We start from the raw sequence: 25426 nt of genomic DNA, 5'->3' as shown, positions 1-25426 counted from the left end.
TCCATATGCAGTGACCTAGCTAGGGAGCTCCTCTGTGGGCAGTGCCCCTGGCAGGCATCTTCTCTGTACGCAGTGCTCCAGCCAGGGAACTCCTCTGTACGCAGTGCTCCAGCCAGGGACTTTCTATGTACACAGTGCTTTAGACGGGGAGCTCTTCTGCATGCAGTATCCCAGCCAGGGGTCTCCTCTGTGCGCAGTGCTCCAGCCAGGGGTCTCCTCTGTGCGCAGTGCTCCGAGCCAGGGATCTCGCCCGTACGCAGTGCTCCGAGCCAGGGATCTCGCCCGTACGCAGTGCTCCGAGCCAGGGATCTCGCCCGTACGCAGTGCTCCGAGCCAGGGATCTCGCCCGTACGCAGTGCTCCGAGCCAGGGATCGCGCCCGTACGCAGTGCTCCGAGCCAGGGATCTCGCCCGTACGCAGTGCTCCGAGCCAGGGATCTCGCCCGTACGCAGTGCTCCGAGCCAGGGATCTCGCCCGTACGCAGTGTCGGAGCCAGGGATCTCGCCCGTACGCAGTGTCGGAGCCAGGGATCTCGCCCGTACGCAGTGTCGGAGCCAGGGATCTCGCCCGTACGCAGTGTCGGAGCCAGGGATCTCGCCCGTAAGCAGTGTCGGAGCCAGGGATCTCGCCCGTACGCAGTGTCGGAGCCAGGGATCTCGCCCGTACGCAGTGTCGGAGCCAGGGATCTCGCCCGTACGCAGTGTCGGAGCCAGGGATCTCGCCCGTACGCAGTGTCGGAGCCAGGGATCTCGCCCGTACGCAGTGTCGGAGCCAGGGATCTCGCCCGTACGCAGTGTCGGAGCCAGGGATCTCGCCCGTACGCAGTGTCGGAGCCAGGGATCTCGCCCGTACGCAGTGTCGGAGCCAGGGATCTCGCCCGTACGCAGTGTCGGAGCCAGGGATCTCGCCCGTACGCAGTGTCGGAGCCAGGGATCTCGCCCGTACGCAGTGTCGGAGCCAGGGATCTCGCCCGTACGCAGTGTCGGAGCCAGGGATCTCGCCCGTACGCAGTGTCGGAGCCAGGGATCTCGCCCGTACGCAGTGTCGGAGCCAGGGATCTCGCCCGTACGCAGTGTCGGAGCCAGGGATCTCTTCTGTGCGCAGTGCCCGAGCCAGGGATCTTAGTACTCAGTGTCCCAGCAAAGGATTTTCTCCATATGCAGTGCCCCAAATCAAACTCCTCTGTGCACAATGCCCCAGCCAGGGATCTATTCCATATGCAGTGCCCTATTTGGGCAGCCCCTCTCTTGCTGTGTTCCAGCCAGGGAGCTTCTCCATATGCATTGCCCCAGCCAGAAATGTTCTCCGCATGCAATGCCACAGCCAGTGATCTCTATGCAGTGCCCCAGCCAGGGAGCCCCTCTGTTCTCAGTGCCCCAGCCAGGGAGCCCCTCTGTTCTCAGTGCCCCAGCCAGGGAGCCCCTCTGTTCTCAGTGCCCCAGCCAGGGAGCCCCTCTGTTCTCAGTGCCCCAGCCAGGGAGCCCCTCTGTTCTCAGTGCCCCAGCCAGGGAGCCCCTCTGTTCTCAGTGCCCCAGCCAGGAATCTTAGTACTCAGTGTCCCAGCCAAGGATTTTCTCCATATGCAGTGCCCCAAATCAAACTCCTCTGTACACAATGCCCCAGCCAGGGATCTATTCCATATGCAGTGCCCTATTTGGGCAGCTCCTCTCTTGCTGTGTTCCAGCCAGGGAGCTTCTCCATATGCATTGCCCAAACCAAGATTTGCTCCATACACAGTATCCCAGCCATGGAGCTCCTCCATATGCATTGCCCCAGCTAGGAATGTTCTCTGCATGCAATGCCCCAGCCAGTGATCTCCTCTATGCAGTGTTCCAGCCAGGGATCTCTTCCATATGCAGTGCCCCAGCCAGGGAGCTCCTCTGCGCGCAGTGCCCCAGCCAGGGAGCCCCTCTGCGCGCAGATTTCCCTACCGAAACAGCCTGCCGATGGCTCTGCCTGATACGGTACAATTGGCCTTAGGATACAACCACGCGGCACAGTCGTGTACCATGCGGCCGTTTGGGCCACAGTGGGCTTTCATTAAACTTCACAGTGCGGTCTTGATTAGTTTAATTAGAGCCCTCTTTGGGCCACATGGTACTTGACCGCAGGAGGCCGTGTCACAAAAGCACCGTGTGGTTGTGCCCTTAAAGGGGTCCGGACATATCCCCGTTTTCACCCAGACAGCCCCCCTGATATGAGCAACGGAGCATTTCATGCTCCAATGCTCTCCCTTGCCCTGCGCGATACAGCGCTTCCTCCTAGCAGTATTCCCGGTGACGTCACCGACTCTGATTCTCGGGCTTTAGCGCTGCCCTAGCCGTTTTACAGGCTAGGGCACTACTAAAGCCTGCCCATTAGTGTCGGTGACATCACCGGGCTCACTGCTAGGTTGAAGCCTCTGCCTAGCGTTACCCATGAAATGCCCGGAACGTCATCGGATCTCCATAAAAAGCTCTGATGCTCATATCAGGGGAGCAGCCTGGATGAAAATGGGGATATGTCCAGGTTCAGCTCTGAAACCGGACAACCCCTTTAAAAGGGTTTTCAGATTATTACTTTTTTTTTTTAACTGATGACCTACCCTTTGAATAGATCATCAGTATCTGATTGGTGGGGGTCTGACACCCGGGATCCCCGTAGATCAGCTGTTTGAGAAGGCAGCGGTGCTAGTAGTAGCGCTGCAGCCTTCTCACAGCTTTTCGTAGGCCGAGTGACGTCCCGTTCATTGGTCATGTGGCCTAGGCGCAGCTCAGCCCTATTGAAGTGAATGGGCCTAGCTGCGATACCAAGCACATCCACTATGCGGCGCTGTGTTTGGTGAGCAGAGAGAAGGCCGCAGCCCTCACAGGAGCACCACTGCCTTCTCAAACAGCTGATCGACTGGGGTCCCGGCCGATCAAATACTGATTACTTATTAAGAACCCCAGGGTTATTAATTTTGGCCGGGGTACAGATGGGGTCGTATGCTCCATTGCAGCCAATGGCTAGCATCAGTGATTATTTGTCCCTAAGTGGCACAACACTGCTGGGTCACCACTGAAGCCAGTCATTGGCTGCAGCAGCGCATGTGACCTGGTCCACAGAACGACCAGAAGTAAATAAGCCAGGGACTGGACGATTGCCGAACATAGCGACGGGGGCAAGTGAGTGTGATTCTGTCATTAGGTGTCATTAAAAAGGGCCAAAATCCTGGAATTTCCCCTAGAGGTATGTACACACACACGGGGAGGTCATTTATCAAAGGGCGGCTTTTTACGCTGGTCTTTGATAGCCCCTGCACTGCCAGAGGAAGCTCCTAATTTATAAAGAGGTGACAGCCGTGCAGCTGTAGTGAAAATGCCGCCAGCCCCCTTAAATGTTAGTAAATTTGCCCGGACCTATATCTCTCACCCCACCACTCTGGCGTAGCGCTGTTAGTAAATGACCCCCATTGCTTACACTACAATACATGTGGCTGGATTTACAAAACCCCTTCCTCACATTGCAGAAATATGAGCCGGGGATTTTTACTGCAGGTTTTACTCTTTGCAGAGAATGTGGGTAAATCCGCCGCGTTTGGCTTTCTGCCACGTATTCGCTGAAAGCGTCCACCGCTTCTGCCTTTACATTGCTGGAGCATTGAACGTGGATTTTACATCCGTCTATTTCTTGCTTTAAATTGGGAGCTGATCCCAATTAAGGCTGAAAAAAAAAAATAATAAAAAATAAATCTTTGGTAAGAAAATGCGGGGTTCATATCCTAAGGGTAGCCCATCCATATGTACACTGGCGGGGGTCCGACGCCCTCCACTGATTTGGAGTAGCTCTAGTGCTGAAACTATACAGCGCCGTCCATTGTGTAGTGGTTGGAGCTGGTTACTGCGGCGCTGCTTCTGTTGCAGTGAAACCACTGACGCTACACTGAAACAGCTGATCGGCAGGGTGTCAGACCCCCACCAATCAAATATTAATTGCGTATCCTGAGATTATGTCATCAGTATTTATATTTCGGGAAGCCCCTTTTAAAATGGTTGTCCGGGTTCAGAGCTGAATAATAATTTCACCCCATCAGAGCCGGTGACGTAATCGGGCACACTGCTGGGCAGAAGCTTCCGCCCGGCAGTGTGTGATTGTAAACAAAAGAGCCCTTGCCCTGCTCCAATGCTGAAGTAAGGGGGTTACTTGAGCATCGTAGCAGGGCAAGGGCTCTTTTGTTTACAATCACACACTGCTGGGCGGAAGCTTCTGCCCAGCAGTGTGCCCGATTAAGTCACCGGCTGTGATGGGCGTGCTTTAGTGCTGCCCTAGCCGTTTTACTGGCTAAGGCCGTGCTAAAGCCCGCCCATCAGTGCCGGTGACGTCACTGGGCTTCCTGGCAGCCCCATGGAGAGCCCCGGTACGTCACCGGATCTCCAAAAAAAATGCCTTTGCCCTGCGCGATTTAGCGCAGGGCAAAGGAGAGCATCGGAGCATGAACTGCTCCGATGCTCAAGTCAGGGGGGCTGCCGGGGTGAAAATGGAGGGATGTCCGGGTTCAGCTCTGAACTCAGACAACCCCTTTAAGCTTCTGGATTTTCCAAGTTAAGCAATAGCCACTTTTTATTTCCCCTGCAGCAAATCTGCTGAGAAAACGAATGCTTGCACGGTGCCCTTTAAAAAAAATAATTGGCCATTTGCACCACAACTTCAATTGAACTTTGTGATTTAGGCAAGGGCATACATTAAAGGGGTATTCCGGTAGGTAAAAGTTATCCCCCATCCACAGGATAGGGCATAACTAAGATTGGTGGGGATCCTACTGCTCACCGATCAAGATGACAGGGCCCTGTGCCCCCTGCTGCTCCCCTAAAATGACCAGTGCTCTGTTCATTTCTATGGGTGTTCCGGAGATACCAGAGTACAGCGCTCACCTGTCTCCAGAACTCCAGTAGAAATGAATGGAGCGCACACGCACATGTGCGATTGGCTGCTCTGGTCATTTCAGGGGAGCAGCAGGGGGTACAGGCCCCCATTCTCGTGGTCGGTGGGGGTCCCAGCCCCACCATTCTGATAGTTATCCCCTATCCTGTGAATAGAGGACAACCTTTACCTACCAGAATACCCCTTAAAGTTGTGTGACCAGTCAATGGGGGTCATTTACTTACCAGTCTTGCCAGAAGTTGCAAGACCCCGTTTTGCGGTTTCTTTAACAAAAAATATTATCGGACAGGCATTCTTGTTCTGTGCTCGCGCCTTGGGTGTTTGGGCCGGGAATTTGGCCCCAACCCGTTTCCCATCTTTTCAGGTGTAAAAGCGGAGTGAAAACGACTCCAGTCAGGGGCCGGAATAGTTTTTACTCCAGCTGCATGGACTGCTAGCGGTGCACCTCATTAATAAGGCCTAGGCGCCTTCTCCACCAGTGCAGGGGAGAAATAAAGAACGGAGTAAAACGCGGTCTTTGCAAATGACCCCCAATGTGTGCAGAGTCGCATGTCTGTTTTATAGTTTGGGATTTTCAACACCAATTAAAAAAAATCCAAATTGCTGACTGATCACAAGTGAGTCGTCGTCGTCGTCACACACAACTAGAAAAGGTCACTTGTGATCTGCAACCCAAAACCCGTCAGGTGTGAATTTTAGCCTGTGGTAACTAATGTCACCGTGTAGTTGTAACCGAAACTGAACCCTCTTAAGTGACCAGAACACGCTGCAGGGACCTGCGCAGCCGCTACTAAGTGTACAACGCGCAGGCGCACGGAGCAGTGTAAGTAATTCTCGCCTCCCCCTTCATACAGCTGATCGGCAACAGCCGGACTCCTAATTCGGATAAATTAGAGTAAGTAATTTTGACATATTCTAATAAGTAATCTTGTGTTACTAGATCCTCTCTTCAGGATCCTTATCTCAGAGAGGAGAGCGGTTACTAAGAGCATCCCTCTCTTTGGAGGACCTGTCCTGTCCTACATTACACAGACAACCCACGGCGGCCCCGTCGAAATGAATGGAGGGCGGCTGTGCATGCGCAGTTCACTCTCCATTCATTTCCCCGCTCCGTTGTTGTAGGTGTGGGACCTGCACCTATCAGACAATGGGGGCATATCCCATTGTATGGGATGGTAAAACCCCTTTAAGGAACTTCCTGGACCACTGTAGTAGTCTTTGATTTTCTAGTCATCCAGCGATACATTTATTTATTTATTTTTAAATTACAATGGCAAGTTTTGTTGGCCGCTTGGCTCCTATGAAATGCCTAGTGTTGGGTGTGCATGTGTTGTCCACGTGTGCAGTGATTGCTGCGGACCCCCTAGACAACATTTGGTTATTATTATTTATTATTAAAGCGCCATTCATTTCAGAGCGCTGTACATATGATAAGGGGTGCACATACATAATACAGACAATGGCACTAATCATAAACAAGACAAGTTACAGACTGGTAGAGAAGGAGAGAGGGCCCTGCCCGTGAGGGCTTACAATCTACATGGTATGGGAGAAGGACACAGTAGGTGCGGGTGAAGCTGGTCATGGCGCTATAGAGGCAGCAGGGTCACTGGTTGTAGGCTTGTCTGAAGAGGTGGGTTTTCAGGTTTCTTTTGAAGGATTCCACTGTCGGTGAGAGTCTGATATGTTGGGGTAGCGAGTTCCAGAGTATGGGGGATGCGCGGGAGAAATCTTGGAGTCGATTGTGGTAAGAGGCGATAAGAGGAGAGAAGGAGGTCTTGCGAGGATCGGAGAGTGCGTGTGGGGGTGTATCGGGAAAGTAGCTCAGAGATGTAGGAAGGGGCCAGGTTGTGGACGGCCTTGTACTGTATTTGTTAGTACTTTGAAGTGAATTCGCTGGGCGATGGGGAGCCAGTGAAGGGATTGGCAGAGGGGAGAGGCAGAGGAGTAACAGGGTGAGAGGTGGATTAGTCGGGCAGCAGAGTTGAGGATAGATTGGAGGGGTGCGAGAGTGCTAGATGGAAGGCCACGGAGGAGAGTGTTGCAGTAGTCAAGGCGGGAGATTATGAGGGCATGTACAAGCATTTTCGCAGATTCAAAGTTAAGAAAAGCACGGATGTGGGAGATGTTTTTGAGTTGGAGGCGGCAGGTGGTGGAAAGGGGCTTGGATGTGCGGTCGGAAGGAAAGGGCAGAATCCAAGGTCACTCCAAGGCAGCAGACTTGGTTGACCGGGGATAGTGTGCAGCCATTGATCGTGATAGATAGGTCTGTTGGGGGGGGGGGGGGGGAGCAAGATGGGGGAAAGATGATGAGTTCTGTTTTATTCATGTTGAGTTTTAGAAAGCGAAAGGCGAAGAAGGATGATATAGAAGATAGACATTGTGGGATTCTTGATAGAAAGGTGGTGATGTCTGGACCAGCGAGGTAGATTTGTGTGTCATCAGCATAAGAGTGATACTGAAAGCCATGGGACTATGAGCTGTCCCAGGCCGAGAGTGTAGATAGAGAAGAGCAGGGGTCCTAGGACAGAGCCTTGCGGGACACCAACAGAGAGGGAATGAGACGAGGAGGTGGTGTAGGGGTGGGAGACGCTAAATGTCCGGTCTGTGAGGTATGATGTGATCCAGAAGAGGGCCAGGTCGGTGATGCCAAGAGATGAGAGAGTTTGCAACAGAAGGGAGTGGTAGACCGTGTCGAAGGCAGAGGACAGGTCAAGGAGAAGAAGGACAGAGTAATGTTTCTTGGTTTTGGCTGTTAGTAGGTCATTGGTGACTTTGGTGATGCAGCCTTGGGACTGTCTACGGACGTGGGTCATCCATCACATTTCCTTGCTGGGAGTGGTGACTGTGTTCCTTTCAGAAAGTACATGACAAGGGCAGAGAGGGGGAAGCTACAGGGAGTAAGTACAGACACCTCTCCATACAAATGTACTGGATACCACATGGAGGTACAGAGACCTGTCATGTATGGTCACTTCCAGGTCATCAGGACAAACCGTAACAGGATTTCAACGTACCCGGTCTTGTCTTGTGAGGTAATGGGCCGCCATGTTTCTGTCCGTAGATGTAGTATAAAGGTTTAGCCCATAGAACAGCCAATAAAAAAATCTCTTTGTGACCAACTTTACAGTGAATGATCCATCCAGTTGAAGGGGAAATCCCTGCTCTTAGTACTATAAGTCGATCATAGAGTGTCCTGCTATGTGATCAACTTAGTGATCGCTGTAATCTGGGGAGTAAGTGTTCAGTTTCCCTGCAGCGCCACCACGGGGGAAAATAAGTATTACACAATTATTTTTCATATCAGTGGGTCGTCTTCATAATGCAGGACAAGGAGAGAGGTGTTATTTGTAAGGATTGTCCACTTTTGCCAATAGATGAGAAGGATCCTGAGCAGAGAACCCCGCTCTGTTAGGTCAGAACTCCTAAGCAGGGTGTATGACAAAATGTGTGGTTTTTTATGCTTCCAGATGACACTTTTAGGAGTTTTCCACTATTATGGCTCTTTTTTTTTTTTTACTAGCCCCTAGAGCAGTGATGGGGAACCTTTTACAGACCGCTTGCCCAAACTGTGACCCAAAACCCACGTATTTATCGCATAGTGCCAACACGGCAATTTGACCTGAACACCAATATAGAATATCTTCCATGTAATTTATCATTTAGCTATAATAGCCGCCTACATTCAGTGCGCTGTCCATAGTGCGCCCTGCGCTGGTGAATGGCGGGAGAAGTCTAAGGCTACTCTCACACCGGCGTTTGGCTTTCCGTTTGTGAGATCCGTTCAGGGCTCTCACAGGCGGTCCAAAACGGATCAGTTTTGCCCTAATGCATTCTGAATGGGAAAGGATCCGCTCAGAACGGATCCGTTTTCACTGACACAATCTGGCACAATAGAAAACTGATCCGTTCCTCTATGACTTTCAATGGAGTTCATGACGGATCCGTCTTGGCTATGTTACAGATAAGGCTACTTTCACACTTGCGGCAGAGGATTCCGTCAGGCAGTTCCGTCGCCGGATCTGGCAATCCGTCTGATGCGGATCCGTCTGACAAATGCATTGAATTACCAGATCAGTCTTTCCAGTGTCATCCGGAAAAACGGATCTGGTATATATTTTTTTCACAGATTTAAAGGTCTGTGCATGCGTGGACCGGAAGAATGGATCTGTCAATGCAGCAATTTTAATGCACTAATACATTTCAATGGATCCGGCATTCCGGCAAGCGTTCAGGATTTTTGGCCGGAGAGAAAAATACAGCATGCTGCGGTATTTTCTTTGGTCAAAAAACGTAAGAGGGTCTGAACTGAAGACATCCTGAACGGATTGCTCTCCATTTAGAATGCATTAGGATTAAACTGATCAGTTATTTTCCGGTATAGAGCCCCTAGGACAGAACTCAACACCGGAAAAGAATAACGCTGGTGTGAAAGGACCCTAATACAAACGGATCTGTTCATGACGGATGCATGCGGTTGTATTATTGTAACAGATCCGTTTTTGCAGATCCATGACGGATCCGCCCAAAACGCGAGTGTTAAAGTAGCCTTAGGCATATTGGTACACCATAGACTTTTTCCAGGGGGCGGGTGCCGCCTCTGGCACCCATGCCATGGGTTCGCCACCACTGCCCTAGAGCATGTGATAACTTAATCAAAAATCGCACTTCCCTGCTCCCCACCACTCCATTCCAGTGCCCGGCCTGGTTACTGCCGCTGAAGTGAATTATGAAATTCACTAAAGTGTTTTTATTTTTATTGGAGATTTTTTTTTTTTCTAAACTAAACTTTCTGCCTATGTGTTATAAAACACCAGAGAAAATGCCTGTCTAACATTTTACAATAATAAAAAAACTCTTAAAAAAAGCCACATAAAAGCGCAGAAAAAAACAAAAAACTATGGAAAAGAATAGAAATAGAGTTTTAGTGCCATGAAATAAAACTATGACGAAGCCTTAATAAAAACCCCAACAGCGAGTGTCATCCTTGCAGTCCTCCACTTCCAGCGCCGCTCTCCCGTCCACAGCGGCAATGTTAGTTATTTTTTTCTTGGCTGCAGCAGTGACATCCCATGCGCACCACGTCACCTCTGCAGCCAGTCGCAGAGCTCAGCAATCCCATGCCGTATACTGCTGAGGCCAGTGATTCCCTGCACGATGACCTGGTGTGTTTCCACGCCAGAAAGCATCCAACTAACACTCTCCCCCCTCCCCCCCTTTCCAATTCCCACATGACTTTTTGTTCCAAGTGGTACGAATAATCCAGCGTTTGGTATGGGCCAGGCCACATTATTCTTAATAAGGCCACATGCACACAACCGTATGTATTTTGCGGTCCGCAAAAAAAATACGGATGATGTCTGTGTGCGTTCCATATTTTGCAGAACGGAACAGCCGGCCCCTGATAGAACAGTCCTATCCTTGTCCATAATATGGACAATAATAGGACATGTTCTATTTTTTGGCGGAACGGAAATGGAATGCACACAGAGTACCTTCCGTTTTTTTTGTGTGCCCAATAAAATGAATGGCTCCGTATACGATCCGCAAAAAAAACTGAACAGACACGGAATATGTTATAAGAAAATATGTTTGTGTGCATGAGCCCTAAGGCTTCATGCACACCACCGTAGGTCCTGTCTGTGTTGCGTCCACATTTTTTGCAGACCCATTGACCTCAGTGGGTTCATTGTCCACATTTTGGGACTTGTTCTGTTTGCAGAATGAATGTATAGATGCAGAAAAAGCGCAATCATCAGCCTTATGTCCGTTCCGCAGGAAGATAGAAAATGTCTGCAAGGTACGGACCCATTGAAGTCAATGGATCCACACAAAAAAAAATATGCAGTTGACACACGGACCACATCCATCCACATATTTTGCAGATCTGCGGTTTGTGGACCGCAAAACAGACATGGTTGTGTGCATGAGGCCTTACTGGTACGATTGAACGGCTACAGCTGTTGTGTAACCCTGAATGGCAGTCACATTGTGCAGGTTCTGCCGTATCTGGGGATCGCATGGGAATAAATGGGTACGGAATGGCACCCGAGACCTCTGATAGTCGGCCGCCTGTCTCGTGCGTCTTCAGATGCCTTTGTGATGGTGCGAATGTCTGTGCAAGAGAGAAAGTCTTGCTGAAAAGAGGAATCCCTTTTCTTCCAACTCTGCATTATGCCGTTCCCCAATACAATGGCCACTAGGTGTGACCAATCTCCTTGTCAGACCGTGTGAGGACACACGCCTTTGAGAAGGGGAATGGCCATTTATTCATACGTTTCCAGGAGGAATAACGGAGGTCAAGCCTACACCCTGCTTCTGTGGGGCTGGTGGAGATAGACAAGTGCGACCTGTTCTGTACATCTTCCTAGACCAGGCATCCTCAAACTGCAGCCCTCCAGCTGTTGTAAAACTACAACTCCCACAATGCCCTGCTGTAGGCTGTGACCTGTAGGCTGTTCGGGCGTGCTGGGAGTTGTAGTTTTGCAACAGCTGGAGGGCCGCAGTTTGAGGATGCCTGTCCTAGACAATGGATGGAGCTGCATGCTTGACCACTGCTCCATTCTTACACCGTGGTCGTGCAGGGAGGGGGGCTCGGGATCCCTGTTCTAGAGACCAGCGGGGCCCCAGCAATCAGGCATTTGTTGCCTCTGCTGCCGGGAGGTTACCTATGGTAAGGAAGGTTACGATTTCATGCTGGGAAATTATGTACATACCGTAGATTATTCCAAATATAAAAGGGTCCCCTATAGGAGCAATATCTGAAAGAAACCGCGTGCGATCCCAGTATACCGCAGGACCGTGGCTATGGAAATGCACAGCGGTAGGCACTTGGTTTGCGGCATGTGTGGCGCCGGATTACAGACATATAGAAGCAGCAAGATAATTGCTCTTTAATGAGCACCTGTCAGCAGGATCAGCCCCATTGATCCTGCCAATTAAAATGATACCTGTCTTGACGATCGGGTGAGGCATTCCCAAGAAAAAGGGACTTTTATTCCTTATGCAAATTAGGGCTTCAGTGCACTAAGGGAAAGCTGAGAGCTTAGGCCCCGCCCCATGGTGCACTGCAGCCCTAATTTGCATAAATACATTTATTTATTTTTCCTTGTAATTGGTGCAATTGATTTTCCTAAGACGGGTACCACCCTACCAGGCAACATGCCTGGTTGAATAAGGTTGATCCTGGTGTCTGGTGCCCTTTAAATAGAAACCTACCCTGAAGTCAGAGGATCGGGAAAGGTGAGTTTGGCGATCCTCGGCCAGAGTGGGAGCTGGACTTACATAGCGGAGATGGACATCCTAAGCCGGGGAACCACTCTGTGACATCCATGTGCTCTAATATGGCCGTGTAATTTTTGTAAAATTTTTTGAATAATTAGTTGTATTACAATTTTTTTTTTTTTTTTAATAGCACAATATGTCTTAGGGGTCATGTGCCGGCCGGACCCGTATGCACTTGAATGGGTCTGCAATCCAGAAGGCTGTGTGCATGAGCCCTAAGAGTGAAACTCCTGAAGACTGGCCAGCTAGACATTTCCCAAGTGGAAAGTAAGAAGTAGTGTTCTTGGTGGCCATTCAGATGATTGGCCATCTTGTTAGCGGCTCGTCCAGAAGCTATTCTGTCCAAGCACCGAAAGGTGGTGTCTGGTGCTCGCTCATACTATACAGCACAGTCAACTTTTCTTAGGTCCACAGAACTGCTTGAGATGTCAGAGGAGAAGGTCCCATGTGTCAATGAAGATGTGTCCCACCGATACGTAAAAAGATGACCTAGTTCCAACAAGCCTTTGTGAGGGCCTTTAGGGCTCATGCACAGACGGTATCCGTTTTATGGTCTGCAAATTGCAGATCGGCATAATACGGATATCAGCTGTTTCTTTTGAACTCCTCATGAAACGTCCTATCCTATCCACAAAACGGACACGTATATAGGACATCTTTTTGGCGGGGCTGCGGGATGGACATACATATACGGACAACTGTGTGGATGTGTGCTTTCCACATCTTTTGCAGGTCCGCATCCGTCTGGCAAATTCGGATGCAGACCGAGCATACGGCCGTGTACATGAGGTCTAAAAGGGATTTTCCCATTAAAAAAGAAAAAGATTTGTCTATCCACAGGATTGCTTATAAATGTACTGTCATTGGGGGAGGGGGGGTCCGACTGCTGGCCCCCCACCGATCATGAGAATGGAGGTCCCCAATTTTCCTGAGTGAATGACGGTGTGCGTGTTCCATTCACTTCTATGGCCTAATGCTATACTCCCATAGAAGGCCTGACTAACGAGCCTCCGAGGGCTCACCGTCTCTGAAGGTCCATTTGCCTGAGCAGATATTCGTATCGGTGATCACAGATGAGATTGCTGTGATTATAGACGAGATTTACTATTGAACCTGCGCCGGTTTTTAGGCACGTTTTGAACCCAAAAATACTGGTGTACTTGCTTTGCACTGCGTTTATTGGGTGTTTTGGACACTTCTCTGACTTTTAGAATCGACCCATGTAAAGGTCTATGAACGAGTGCTGATCGGCGCTCGTCATGGCTCCATCATAGGCCAATGCAGAAGAAACCTCAGGCCGTTCACATTAGATGGGCAGCAGCTATCACCCGACCTCCCTGATACCTATGTGGCATGTGTTCTAGATAGCAGCAGTGATGGCGACGTCTCTCTGAGGCACAAAAGGATCGGCCGTGTTGAAATCTAACCCTAGATTGCCAACTGGTCCCGCTGAAATCGGCAGGCTTGACCTGCATACATCTAAGCCTTAGGTGTATGGCCAGCTTTGGGCCTTCTTTTAGGTCAAATGTCTGACAGCAGGGTGGATGTAAACTGTTGTCTGTCTCCAATAGCAACCCCACCAACTAATGGGGGGGGGGTATACGTGGCTTGTTACATGTGTCTTCTGCTGTGCTTTGTGTTTTTGCTGAATGGTTTCCATTATTGTTCCACAGAGATCGTACTGGATGAAAAAACCAAAAAGGAACTTTTTACGGACACCTTCTGTAGGGTGTGCGGGGCGGTCTTACAGTTCGAAGCTCACAGAAATGCACACTATGAGGTATGAGGCCTTTAAACCTACAGGTCCGTGATGTTTCCCCACTCAAACTTCACCCTGGGCCTGGTTCTCCATTCAAAGAAAGAGCCTAGTCGTTACGTCATGATAAATCATAACCAGTGATTGCAGACTCCCAAGTTACAACCTGTGCTACAGGCCACAGCTGCATTCACCATTCTCCAGCCTTCAGAGCTGAACTCCTTCCAGCATTCATTGCTTTTTCACTTTTCTACACAGAGATTTGTGGGGAGTTACACGCTAAGTGTTGTCTCGGTACAATAAATAATCTGATACAGGAAAAAGTCAACGTCTCCATGCATTTTAGGCACTCTGTTGGTGATGGATCTGGCAACAACCCTGCTGACAGTTTCCAACAGCAAGCAACAGAATTGTGAATGCAGTTCTGAACTGTGAAACCAGCTGTAAATACAGTGACTACCCTATTGTGTACCCAATAAGTTTCCATTAAAGGGCTAGTCCCATCTCAGACATTGATGGCTTGTGGCTTGGATATGCCATCAATGTCAGATGAGCCCCACCTCTGGGACCTGCTCCTATGTCCAGAATGATGCCTCCGAAGGGAAGGAGAGGACACTGCGTGCACAGTACGCTCTCCATTCACTGCTTCAGGAATTTCGCAAGTGTGCTCGGATATTTTCGGGAGTCCAATAGTGGTGAATGGAGAGAGCACCACAAGTGCACGACCACCTTTTTATTCCTCACTAATTGACTTACGCAAATAGCCCATCCAGCACTCCCGTAGTAGTGAACGGAGGTTGGCCGCGCATGCATGGCTGCTCTGACTTTACTTCTGGGCCCAGTCTGGAGATGGGAGCGGGCCCCAGAGGTGGGACCTGCACCTGTCTGACATTGATAGCATCGGGAATACCCCTTTACGACAACAAGCAGAGCTTGGAAGTGTCATATGTTTTCAAAAAATAATAGACGACAGCACTCTTTCTGAGACTGGCCAAGTTGGGTGCACGTCCAGGTTGCGTTCTATAGCTCCACCTCAAGAACTGTAAATATCACACACATTTTTAGACAGCACTCCGTGGTGATGATGATAATAGGTAGTAGTTTATTTCATACTATTTCAGCCGGGCACAGTGGTACACAAGTTGCTTGCAACGTTTCGGGCTAACATAAGCCCTTCATCAGGCACCAGCAGGACCACATAACAGGTGACGTTAATAAATAAACCACTACGTATTATCATCATAACTCAGTTATATGGTTATCACAATGAAGTCTGATGATATGATCCTTTCCCTCTTTCTACAGGGTAAGAGGCACGCGCAAAAAGTGCGACTGTATTTCCTGAAACAGGAGCTGGAAGAACTGACTTATAAGAAAAAACAGAAAGTGGAGCATGTCGATTTTCACGTGAGTTTTCCTTCTAAGCTTTTAGGCTACTTTCACACTCGCATTTTGGCTTTCCGTTTGTGAGATCCGTTCAGGGCTCTCACGCGCGGTCCGAAACGGATCAGTTTTGCCCTAATGCATTCTGAATGGATAAGGATCCGCTCAGAATGCCTCCGTTCCGCCTCCATTCCGCTCTGGAGGCTGCTCGCAGCGTTTTGGTGTCCGTCTGCCGAAACTGAGCCAAACGGATCCGTCCTGACACACTATGTAAGTCAATGGGGACGGATCCGTTTTCACTGACACAATGCAAAACGGATCCCCCCCCCACATTGACTTTCAATGGTGTTCAATACGGATCCGTTTGGCCAATGTTAAAGATAATACAAACTGATCCGTTTTGAACGGATGCATGCGGTTGTATTATCGGTGCGGATCCGTATGTGCAGATCCATGACTGATCCGCACCAAATGCTAGTGTGAAAGTAGCCTTACACTGGAGCCGCCTCTTCAATTATTTTCAGTATCTTCAAACCCAAGTGATCAGTACAGGGCAGAGGAAGCATGAAATAATTTGGCGCAAATCTCTACACCTTTATCACAATGGCGCACTCTGTATAATTCATTGGTCTCTAATTAAACGCCACCTCGCGCCTTTAGCTCACGTGCACGTATTCAGCAGCTAAATACCCCCTAAATCAGAAATACATTTGGCGCAGCCGTCGCTAGATTTTTAGACAGACCCCTTTACAAAAACCAGATGCGAAATGGTGCAGCAAAAAATCTGACCCTATCAACCAATCACAGAAATGAAAATGAATAAAAGCTGAGCCGTGATCGGTCGCGACCAATCTATATTTGATCTCATTGTAGGAAAGCCCTCTCCCTGTTGCGGCGGCGGCAGCAGCACCCCCCATGATACGTAAAATCTCACCATGTTGTGTCATTTCAGGTGGAGAAAGGCATATCTCTAGACAAAAACAGGTTCTGCAGCCTCTGCAACATGGTGTTCAGCTCTCCAGTTGTCGCCCAGTCGCATTACGTTGGGAAGATTCATGCCAAGAAGCTGAAGCAGATGAGTGGAGAACAGAGCGAGTGGTCAACAGGCCCTGAGGAGAATGCCCAGGTAGAAACAGGTGAGGACTGACACAGACGGACAGTTGTCTTTGGTGTTGCTCTGGCAGCTCTGAAGACACCGTTACCCTGTAAGGAGCGGAGCAGTGTAACCATCGGGGTGGCCTTCCCCCTACAGCTACAGACCAAGCTGAATGTCTGGGCCTCAGAGATTGATAACCCATCCTTAGGTTAGCTCATCCATATCATATCAGTGGGGGTCTGCCACCAAGCACCCTCACCCATTAGCTGTTTTGTGTATAGTATATGGAGCAGAAACAGAATGCACTATACACTGTGTAGTTTTCAGCGCCGGTCTACTGCAGCACAGTTGCCATTCCCTTGAATGAGAGCTAGGCTGCAGTACCCTGGAACTGCCACTACACTGTAGGCGGAGCTGCGCTCTCTACACGGTATAGTTTCCAGTTCTTCCTTAAAGGGGTTGGCCCATCTCACACATTGGTGGTATATCACTGGGACCAGCGCTTATCTCTAGAACGGAGCGCGCTAAGTGAAGGAGGATGGACCACGCATGCGCAGCCACTCCCAATGCATTTCTATGGGAGAGCCGAAAATAACCCACTGGCATGTTTGGCAATTTTCCAAAGTCCCATAGAAATGAATGGGAAGCGCACTGTGCCGTTGTGGCTACCAGTCCATTGGGGCTGATGGAAATAGCTGAGCCAGCGCATAGAAGTGAATGGAGGGCGGCCACGCATGCTTCGTATGTTCTCCTTCACTTTGCGGGCTCTATTCTAGAGATAAGTGCAGGTCCGAGAGGTGCCGGCAGTGTATGAGACTGGCCAATCCCTTTAACCACCTGATTGTGGGGAAGGTGCGTGTCAGCCCTCCACCGATATCATATAGATGACCCCGAGGATAGGTCATCGTGATCTGTGGCCCAGATAACCCCTTTAAAGTTTCACCCTCATTTTAAAAAGTTTTTTTAAGGGGCTGACCAGGATTTCAGAAACATGGCAGCTTTCTTGCATAAAGCAGCACCGCACCTGTCCACAGGTTGTGCCTGGTATTGCAAATGGGCACTGCAGCGTAGCTTAACAGACACAGCCCATCGACAGGTGTGCCAGTATTTTTGGAAGAAAGCAGCCATGATTTTCTAAACCTGGACAACCCCTTTAACCATTCGGAACAAGTGTGCCCGGTGGAGCTACATTTGAAAGAGATTTTCCAGTTTTCTTGTTTATACCCAAATACTTAAAAAAACATTTGTCACCTATCCATATGTGCAATCGCTGGAAGTCCAGCTGCTGGAACCCCCACCCATTCGAGAATAGGGTTCCCCTATGTAAATGTGCTTTGTCTTTGGGACCGCCGACCGTAGAACTTTGCGATCTTCCTTAGCTCCATAGAGCAGTGGTCACACATGCCTACCACCACTCCATTCGCACAGGGGACCCCATTCTAATGATCGGTGGGGGTTCCAGTGTCCATACATTTATCGCCTACCCTGTGGATAGATGATGAATGTTCCCTTTAAAGTCTCAGTACCCAGACCCCCACAATTCAAAACCTTTGGTATGCTGCTGTGGCATATCAAAAGTTTTCTTAAGGCTCAGTGACCCTTTAATGTAGTGTAAAAATGGTGGGGAGTGCATTTGGTGCTAATTATCTTTTTCCCTGTTTTTTACCTTTTTAATGAAATTGTCAGTATTACCAACCTAAATTACAAATTTAATACAATTCCACCCAGCGACCCCCCCCCCCCCCCCCCCCTTATGCTTGTGGTGCCACCGCTGGAGTCAGACACAGTGGTCATAGGTGTAACTAGTAAATGACACTTTTATTAATTAAAGGGGTTTTCTCATCTCAGACAATGGGGGCATATCGCTAGGATATGCCCCCATTGTCTTATAGGAGCGGTTCCCACCACTGGGACCCGCACCTATATCGAGAACGGAGCCCCGAAAGTGAAGGAGAGCGCACTGCGCATGCGCAGCCGCCCTCCATTCATTTCTATGGGGCCGCTGAAAATAGCCGAGCTCTGGCTCGGCTATTGCAGTCTGCCCCATAGAAATGAATGGGAGCATGGGCCGCACATGCACGGCACGCTCCCATAGCGCTTGGTGGTGGACCGACCCCAGGAAATCTGGGGTCCTCCAGCCACAGCGCTCCCCGCTCTGTTCTCGATATAGGTGCGGGTCCCAGCGGTGGGACCCGGACCTATCAGACAATGGGGGCATATCCTAGCGATATGCACCCATTGTCTAAGATGGGAATGCCCCTTTAATGTACATTAGTAAGGCTGATGACCTTATAAGAATGAATGCATTTTTCAGAGAAAATAACGATGTAATCCCTGACAACCCCGATCATCTGCATATTCACTACTTATAATGATGGCACTGTCCGGGGTATTGCTGGCAGCGGAGCACAACCTGTCCTGTTGTCACAGCTGTGGTGCCATGTGTTGTCTCAGCTGCTGCTCTTCTTCTTCTTTGCAGCTGTCGACGAGTCCGATCCCATATTCTCCCCTTTGACAGAGAAGTCCAACCAGCAGGACGCGAGCTCAGATCCTTCCGGCGGTGATAATTCAATTGACCTAAGTGACCCAAACAAGTACTGCAAGCTCTGCTGTGCCTCTTTCAACAAGCCCCTGGTGGCCCAGCAGCACTACAGTGGGAAAAAGCACGCCCGCAACAAAGCACGTCAGAAAATGATGGAAGAGATGGGGGATACTGGGGTCCCTATAGACTCTGGGGGTAAGGAGAAATACAGCACATATAGTATTAAAATTGGTTGGTTGTAAGGCACAAACAGGGTAGGTCCGCCAAGAGACACGCTGCTACTGATATAGTTGTATAGGGGGAGGAATTCTCTCATTGATGTTTTTTGAATCCCTGTGTCCCGCACCACCCCCTCAGAGCCTGCACTAGTCCCTAGCACACTATATCAAGTTTACCCGGACCTTTCCTTTAAATACGTTTTTGTGCATTTGGTAATTGATATTGAGGGGTAGCTGGAAATATAAACTAGTTTCAGATTTAAAGGGGTTCTCCGGGATTTACATATTGATGACCTATCCCCAGGACAGGTCATCAATATGAGATTGGCGGGAGTGCTGGGAGTCGGACACCCGCCAATCTTATATTGATGATCAACTGTTTGTGAAGGCGGCAGTGCTCCCGTGATCCCCGCGACCTCCTCGCAGCTCACCAAGCACAGCGCCGTACATTGTATAGTGGCTGTACTTGGTATTGAAGCTCAGCCCCGTTCACACATTGTGAGACCAATGAACGTGGCATCACGTAGCTTAGGAAGAGGCCTAAGCGCTTGCGGAATGCTACAGCCCCTTTGTACAGCTGATCGGCGGGAGTCCCGGAGAATCCCTTGAAGGTTGTCATATGTCAGTGCATTTTGTAAGAACTGTAACATTATGATCTCTCACAACAGCAGGTGAAGGAATATATGTGTGCCCAATCTGCAACATTACCCTGACCTCCATAGAGATGTACCAGTCCCATATGCAAGGCAACAAGCACCACATCAAGTGAGTAATGGTCCTGAGGATGCACGTCTGTGATCCAGCAGCAGACATGATTAGAGCCAGACCTATTAACTGCAAAAGGCTTCCTTTTACAAATTGCAGGATGGCTAGCAAATTCTGTGAGCCTTGATAATGGCTAGATGCCGTCAGCGGTTTCCTGGGCTTTCTTGCTTACAAGACTATACCTAATCACGTGTTGTCCATGGCCGTGTCGCATAATGCGTAGTGACGGTCTTGTCATGTGCCTGAGACTACCACTGTTGATTTAAAGGGTTGTGCCACCACAAAACAATTATCCCCGATCCACAAGATAGGGGATAAGTGTCTGATCAGCGGGGCCCATGCTGATCATGGGACTTCACGTGAGCTGTCAGCTGACTGGACTCAGAAGTGATAGCCTGCAAACAGACTGAGTTTTAATCCCTGTATCACAAAATCTGCAGAAATTTTTTAATAAAGACCAATTGAAAAAAAAAACAACTGTTTACCCAAAATGAGTAAACGCAATTATAAAAAAAAGAATTGCCCCAAAAGTGTCCATTGCCTTTAAATCCTGGCCAAAAGTGTCATCATGGTAGGGAGCCTATAGCCTTGTGAATGAAGCATGTGGCTCCCATTGTTGCTGCCTTGGCGTCTGCGCTGTAGCAGTCCACTACTAGGCGGGGTGGAATACCCAAGGATGACTCGTTCTTGTACATAGGTTTATTTTGAGTTCCTAGGATGCCTGTTCAAAGGAAAATAGGAGTGATTGGTGTGGTTGTGTTTAGGCTCCTACTACTAGCCCTGATCTACAGCATTGGTCACATGTACATGTTAGGCTACTTTCACACTGGCGTTTTGGTTTCCATTTGTGAGATCCGTTCAGGGCTCTCACACACGGTCCAAAACGGATCAGTTTTGCCCTAATGCATTCTGAATGGAAAAGGATCCGCTCAGAATGCATGAGTTTGCCTCCGTTCTGTCTCCATTCCGCTTTGGAGGCGAACACCAAAACACTGCTTGCAGTGTTATGGTGTCCGTCTGACGAAACTGAGCCAAACGGATCCGTCCTGGCACACAATGTAAGTCAATGGGGACGGATCCGTTTTCTGACACAATCTGGCACAATAGAAAACGGATCCGCCCTCCATTGACTTTTAATGGAGTTCATGACGGATCTGTCTTGGCTATGTTACAGATAATACAAACGAATCCGTTCTGAACGGATGCATGCGGTTGTATTATCTGAAGGGATCCGTCTGTGCAGATCCATGACGGAGCCGCACCAAACGCGAGTGTGAAAGTAGCCTTAAACTGGCCACCTGTTTGATGTGGTTTATGATAATACACCGGCTGCATCCGTTATGAACGGATCCGATTGTATCATCTTTAAAATAGCACTGACGGATCCAGCATTAAAACCATTGTAAGTCAATGGGTGCTGGATCCGTTTTCTATTGTATCTAAGAAAATGGTTCTGGCACCATTGACTTGCATTGTGAGTTATGCCGGATCCGTTTTGCTCCGCGGTTTTCTGACCGGTATGGGAACGCAACCAAACGGAACAGAATGCATTTTGCAGCGTTCAGTTTTGTCCCCATTGACAACGAATGAGGACAAAACTGAAGCGTTTTTTCTCCGGTATTGAGATGCTCTGTCGGATCTGAATACCGGAAAAGTTAAACACAAGTGTGAAAGTAGCTTTAATCGGGTCGGGTTTTCTTTTAATATTATATTAACCTCTGGAGGGGTTGTCTGTTTAGAAAACCTATTTTTATATACCATCTAGAGAATTAGCCCACAGGCACACAACCATATCAGTTTTGTGGTCCATAAATCACAGAGCCGCAAAATACGGATGCGGTCTGTGTTACATCTGCATTTTTTGCGGAACCCATTGACTTCAATAGGACCACGGTCGGCATTTTGAGGACAAGTATAGGACCTGTTTTATAATTTTGCGGAACGGACACACTGATTCGGAAAGCTTTTCCGCATCCATATGTCCGTCACGCAGTAAGATAGACAATGGGCCCGCAAATGAAATGCGGATGCTACGCGGATGTCATCCATATTTTGGGTATCACAAAATGGATATGGTCATGTGCATGGGGCCTTAATAGAGGATCCTCAACTCTTGGCCAAAGAGTATGTCTCTCGCTCGGGAGGACCTGTCCTGTCCTGCATTACACACACAACCCATTGATATGATTGGGCACTGTGTAAGTATTAATTTCCCCTGTGGAGGCGCTGCAGGGAAGTTGCCAGATTTACCCACAGACTACAGATCGCTGGGGGTCCCATCAGGAGGGACAGTTCATGACCTGCTTGTTGTCAAGGGGGTCCTTCTAACAAGTAGGTAATGGTGGTGATAACTCTGATAACGGCTGTTGAACCCCTTGCCGCGACACCTAAGAGATATAGACGACCTATCGCCTACCCCTGATCGGCAGGACTGATGGTTATACAATTAGAGATAACTAACATGTCTTTATATAATCATATCTCATTTTGTTTCCTTAGGGAGACAATGGTGGCAAATGTCTTGAAAACCACAAAGAAGGCATATAACTCTTTTCAAGATGAACTGGCGGATTATATAAAAGTACAGAAGGCAAGGGGGCTGGAACCCAAAAAGTTCAGGCAAGATAAGGATCACTCTGATAGCTGTGAGGAGGAAGAACCTGTGCCTGCACCTACTCATCCTAAAACTAGTCTCCCTGTCCCATATAAGTATCCACATCATCCCCCCATGCCCTACCCTCCATATAATTCCCATCATCCGCCTGATTTAAGAGCGGCAGGTTGGGATAAGCCCTACTGGCCTCAAAAGCCAACCCCAAAAATACCCAGCAGACCCATCCCCAACAGAAAACACCCTCGTTCCAGCCCAGACTCCAGCGAGGATTCCTCCTCAAACGAAAGCAGCAGCTCCTCCAAGAAGGAGAAAAGACACAAAAGAGAGCACAGAAGCAAAGACCGGAAACACCAACACAGCAAAACAAGACGAGAAAACGGGAGCAGCGAGAGGAAAAAACGGAAAATAGAAGATTCTGACTCGGGGAAAGACGACGGCGAGCGGGAGAAGAAAGCGGAAGAGTCCAAGCATCGGAAAGACAAGAAGAAGAGAGAGGAGCCGGCTGCCGACAAAGAGGGCAAGAAACACAAAAAGACTAAAAAGATAGAGGACCAAAGAACGGAAGAAGAGATGTTGTGGGACGAGTCCATCTTGGGGTTCTAGGGAGGCGTAAGACAATAGATAAAATCTGTTACTTTAATGAGAGTCTGTGGTAAACGTCTCAGAAAATCATGGGTCCAGGAATATGGGACGCGATCCAGGAGGAACACCTCGTTGTACTTAACTGGGGAGGAGACCACTGAGAAGAAGTAACCAGAGGCCTGGTATATATAGAGTATTTTGCCGAATAGTGTCTCACATAGAGGTCTAATTTATTTTTTTCTTTGTTTTCGTCTAACAAGTATAGTCTGACTTTAAGGGCTTTCCTTCCCTCAAAAAACTGTATATTTCCAATATCCTTGTTTAGGCTCAAACCTTTTTTCCGCTGCTGCTGCCATTACAAGGGGGATTTCTACATTTGTGATTATGTGAGCGACTTTTTCTATGAGTAAACCCAGAGCCGTCTCCAGTTTGTACTTGTCACTTTATTGGGTTGGATTTTATTTTGTTCTGCACATGAGGGATTTTTCTTGAAGCTTGGTTTCAATGGCTTTTTAATGCCGGTGAATTATGGATTTTGCTCCCTGTGGAATAATTCTTGAGGAATTTTTCTAAATTATTTTAATTTCTTTCTGCGTGAGTTTTTTTTTTTTTTTTCTTTTTTAAAGACGATCTTTGGTTTGTTGCACTCTTTTGTGTTGGCTTTTTTAGTTTATGGATTACCAAATAGTCCAATAAAATTGCAGCCGAACTGTTTCATCTTTTTTCCCCCAGTTACTCTCTCATGGGGCAGTGCAGTGAAACTGAACATATGCAGTCAGGTTCCTCCACAGATCTCTGCTGATTCCCAAGGGTCCCTCCAGCCCCCTGATCAACTTATCTGCAGATATTTCTAACAAAAAGATACATAACTAAATTGACAACCCCTTTAAGGGCCCATTCTCTTGCCATTGCATAGATTAGGGAAATACTAATGATCTCCTTGTGGGTACGTTCCTTGACCATCAGTGATGTAAGTGTGCATCGTAGGTCACAAGGAACTATATACAGCATGCTCAGGAGCCGGGCCCTCTCCATACGTGGTGAGTGCTACATGTGCTAATGCCCAGGATTGTAGAAAACTCCAACCATGGCCGTTTAACTCCTCCGATGCCGCTGTCATCTGAGTAGGTAGTTGGGGGTGGTCCCCTGATTGACTCCTCCTCCATGAGGCAGTTATTTTTGCCATTTCAGTTTCTCTGATTACATCTTGCAGGTGTAATAGGATAACAGTTTATACACTGCATAAAAAGTATATAAAGTAAAAGTATATTAAAAATTGAAGTTTCAAATAAAAATAGGGGTCATTTACTAGGGATTGACCAATATTGATTTTTTTAGAGCCGATACCGATAATCTGTGAACTTTCAAGCCGATAATTTATACCGATATTTTATATATTATAATATATATTATATTAGTTGGTAGTCACTGAGGTGGTGGAAATTTGCATTTGGCACTAGTATATTATAAATGTACGGTAAATTATAAATTAATAAAGCCCCTAGTTGGTAGTCAATTTATAATTTACATTTATAATGTACTAGTGCCAAATGCCAATTTCCACACCATCCCCCCTTTTCTCACTGACTTTATTAACCCCTATCAGACCTCAGATCAGACTTTAATTAACCCCTATCAGACCTCAGATCAGACTTTATTTATCCCCTATCAGACCTCAGATCAGACTTTAACCCCTATCAGACTTTATTTATCCCCTATCAGACCTCAGATCAGACTTTATTAACCCCTATCAGACCTCAGATCAGACTTTATTAACCCCTATCAGACCTCAGATCAGACTTTATTAACCCCTATCAGACCTCAGATCAGACTTTATTAACCCCTATCAGACCTCAGATCAGACTTTATTAACCCCTATCAGACCTCAGATCAGACTTTATCCCCTATCAGACCTCAGATGAATAAAATAAAAAAACTCCTCACCTCTCCTGCGCCGCGGCTCCTCTTCATCTCCGGGTCCAGTGTCGCGCTCCCCTGTGTTCTCCGGCCCGCACAGTCACCTGACAGCGTGCAGCCTCAGGTCATAGTGCGCACACTACGTCCTGACGCTGTACGGGGTCAGGACAGTGGTGCAGCGCGGGCGGGCCCCATCAAAGACGACCAGGGAGGGCGAGTATTGGAAGCCCTTCTTCCCTGCTCCTGGCACCCGATGCATACTAGTGAGCACTTCCATAAGCGCTCCACTAGTATTCGCTTTATACGCATTATCGGCATATTGGCAAGGTTAGATACCGATAATGTGCAAAATCCGTAATATCGGCCG

General features: G+C 48.5%; 1 protein-coding gene across 2 annotated transcripts in view; it reads left to right on the top strand.

Annotated features, from left to right (window-relative positions):
* The window catches only part of KRCC1 (lysine rich coiled-coil 1), a 29577-nt gene extending 5203 nt beyond the window's left edge, over positions 1–24374 (top strand). Inside the window, exons 2-7 of one of the 2 annotated variants that reach the window (XM_040419261.1) lie at positions 13860–13966; positions 15248–15349; positions 16278–16461; positions 18901–19158; positions 19853–19946; positions 22446–24374. In XM_040419261.1, coding sequence (XP_040275195.1) covers positions 13860–13966; positions 15248–15349; positions 16278–16461; positions 18901–19158; positions 19853–19946; positions 22446–23163 — 1463 coding nt within the window. In that variant the 3' untranslated portion in view covers positions 23164–24374. Of the gene's footprint in view, positions 1–13859; positions 13967–15247; positions 15350–16277; positions 16462–18900; positions 19159–19849; positions 19947–22445 lie in introns of both variants that reach the window. The other variant, XM_040419260.1, reaches the window with a different exon arrangement.
* Positions 24375–25426: the final 1052 nt, after the last annotated feature.

The sequence above is a fragment of the Bufo bufo genome, chromosome 2 (assembly GCF_905171765.1).
Source record: "Bufo bufo chromosome 2, aBufBuf1.1, whole genome shotgun sequence".
Lineage (NCBI taxonomy): Eukaryota > Metazoa > Chordata > Amphibia > Anura > Bufonidae > Bufo > Bufo bufo.
The sequence above is the reverse complement of the archived record's forward strand: the minus strand, read 5'-3'. Positions and strand labels throughout refer to the sequence as shown.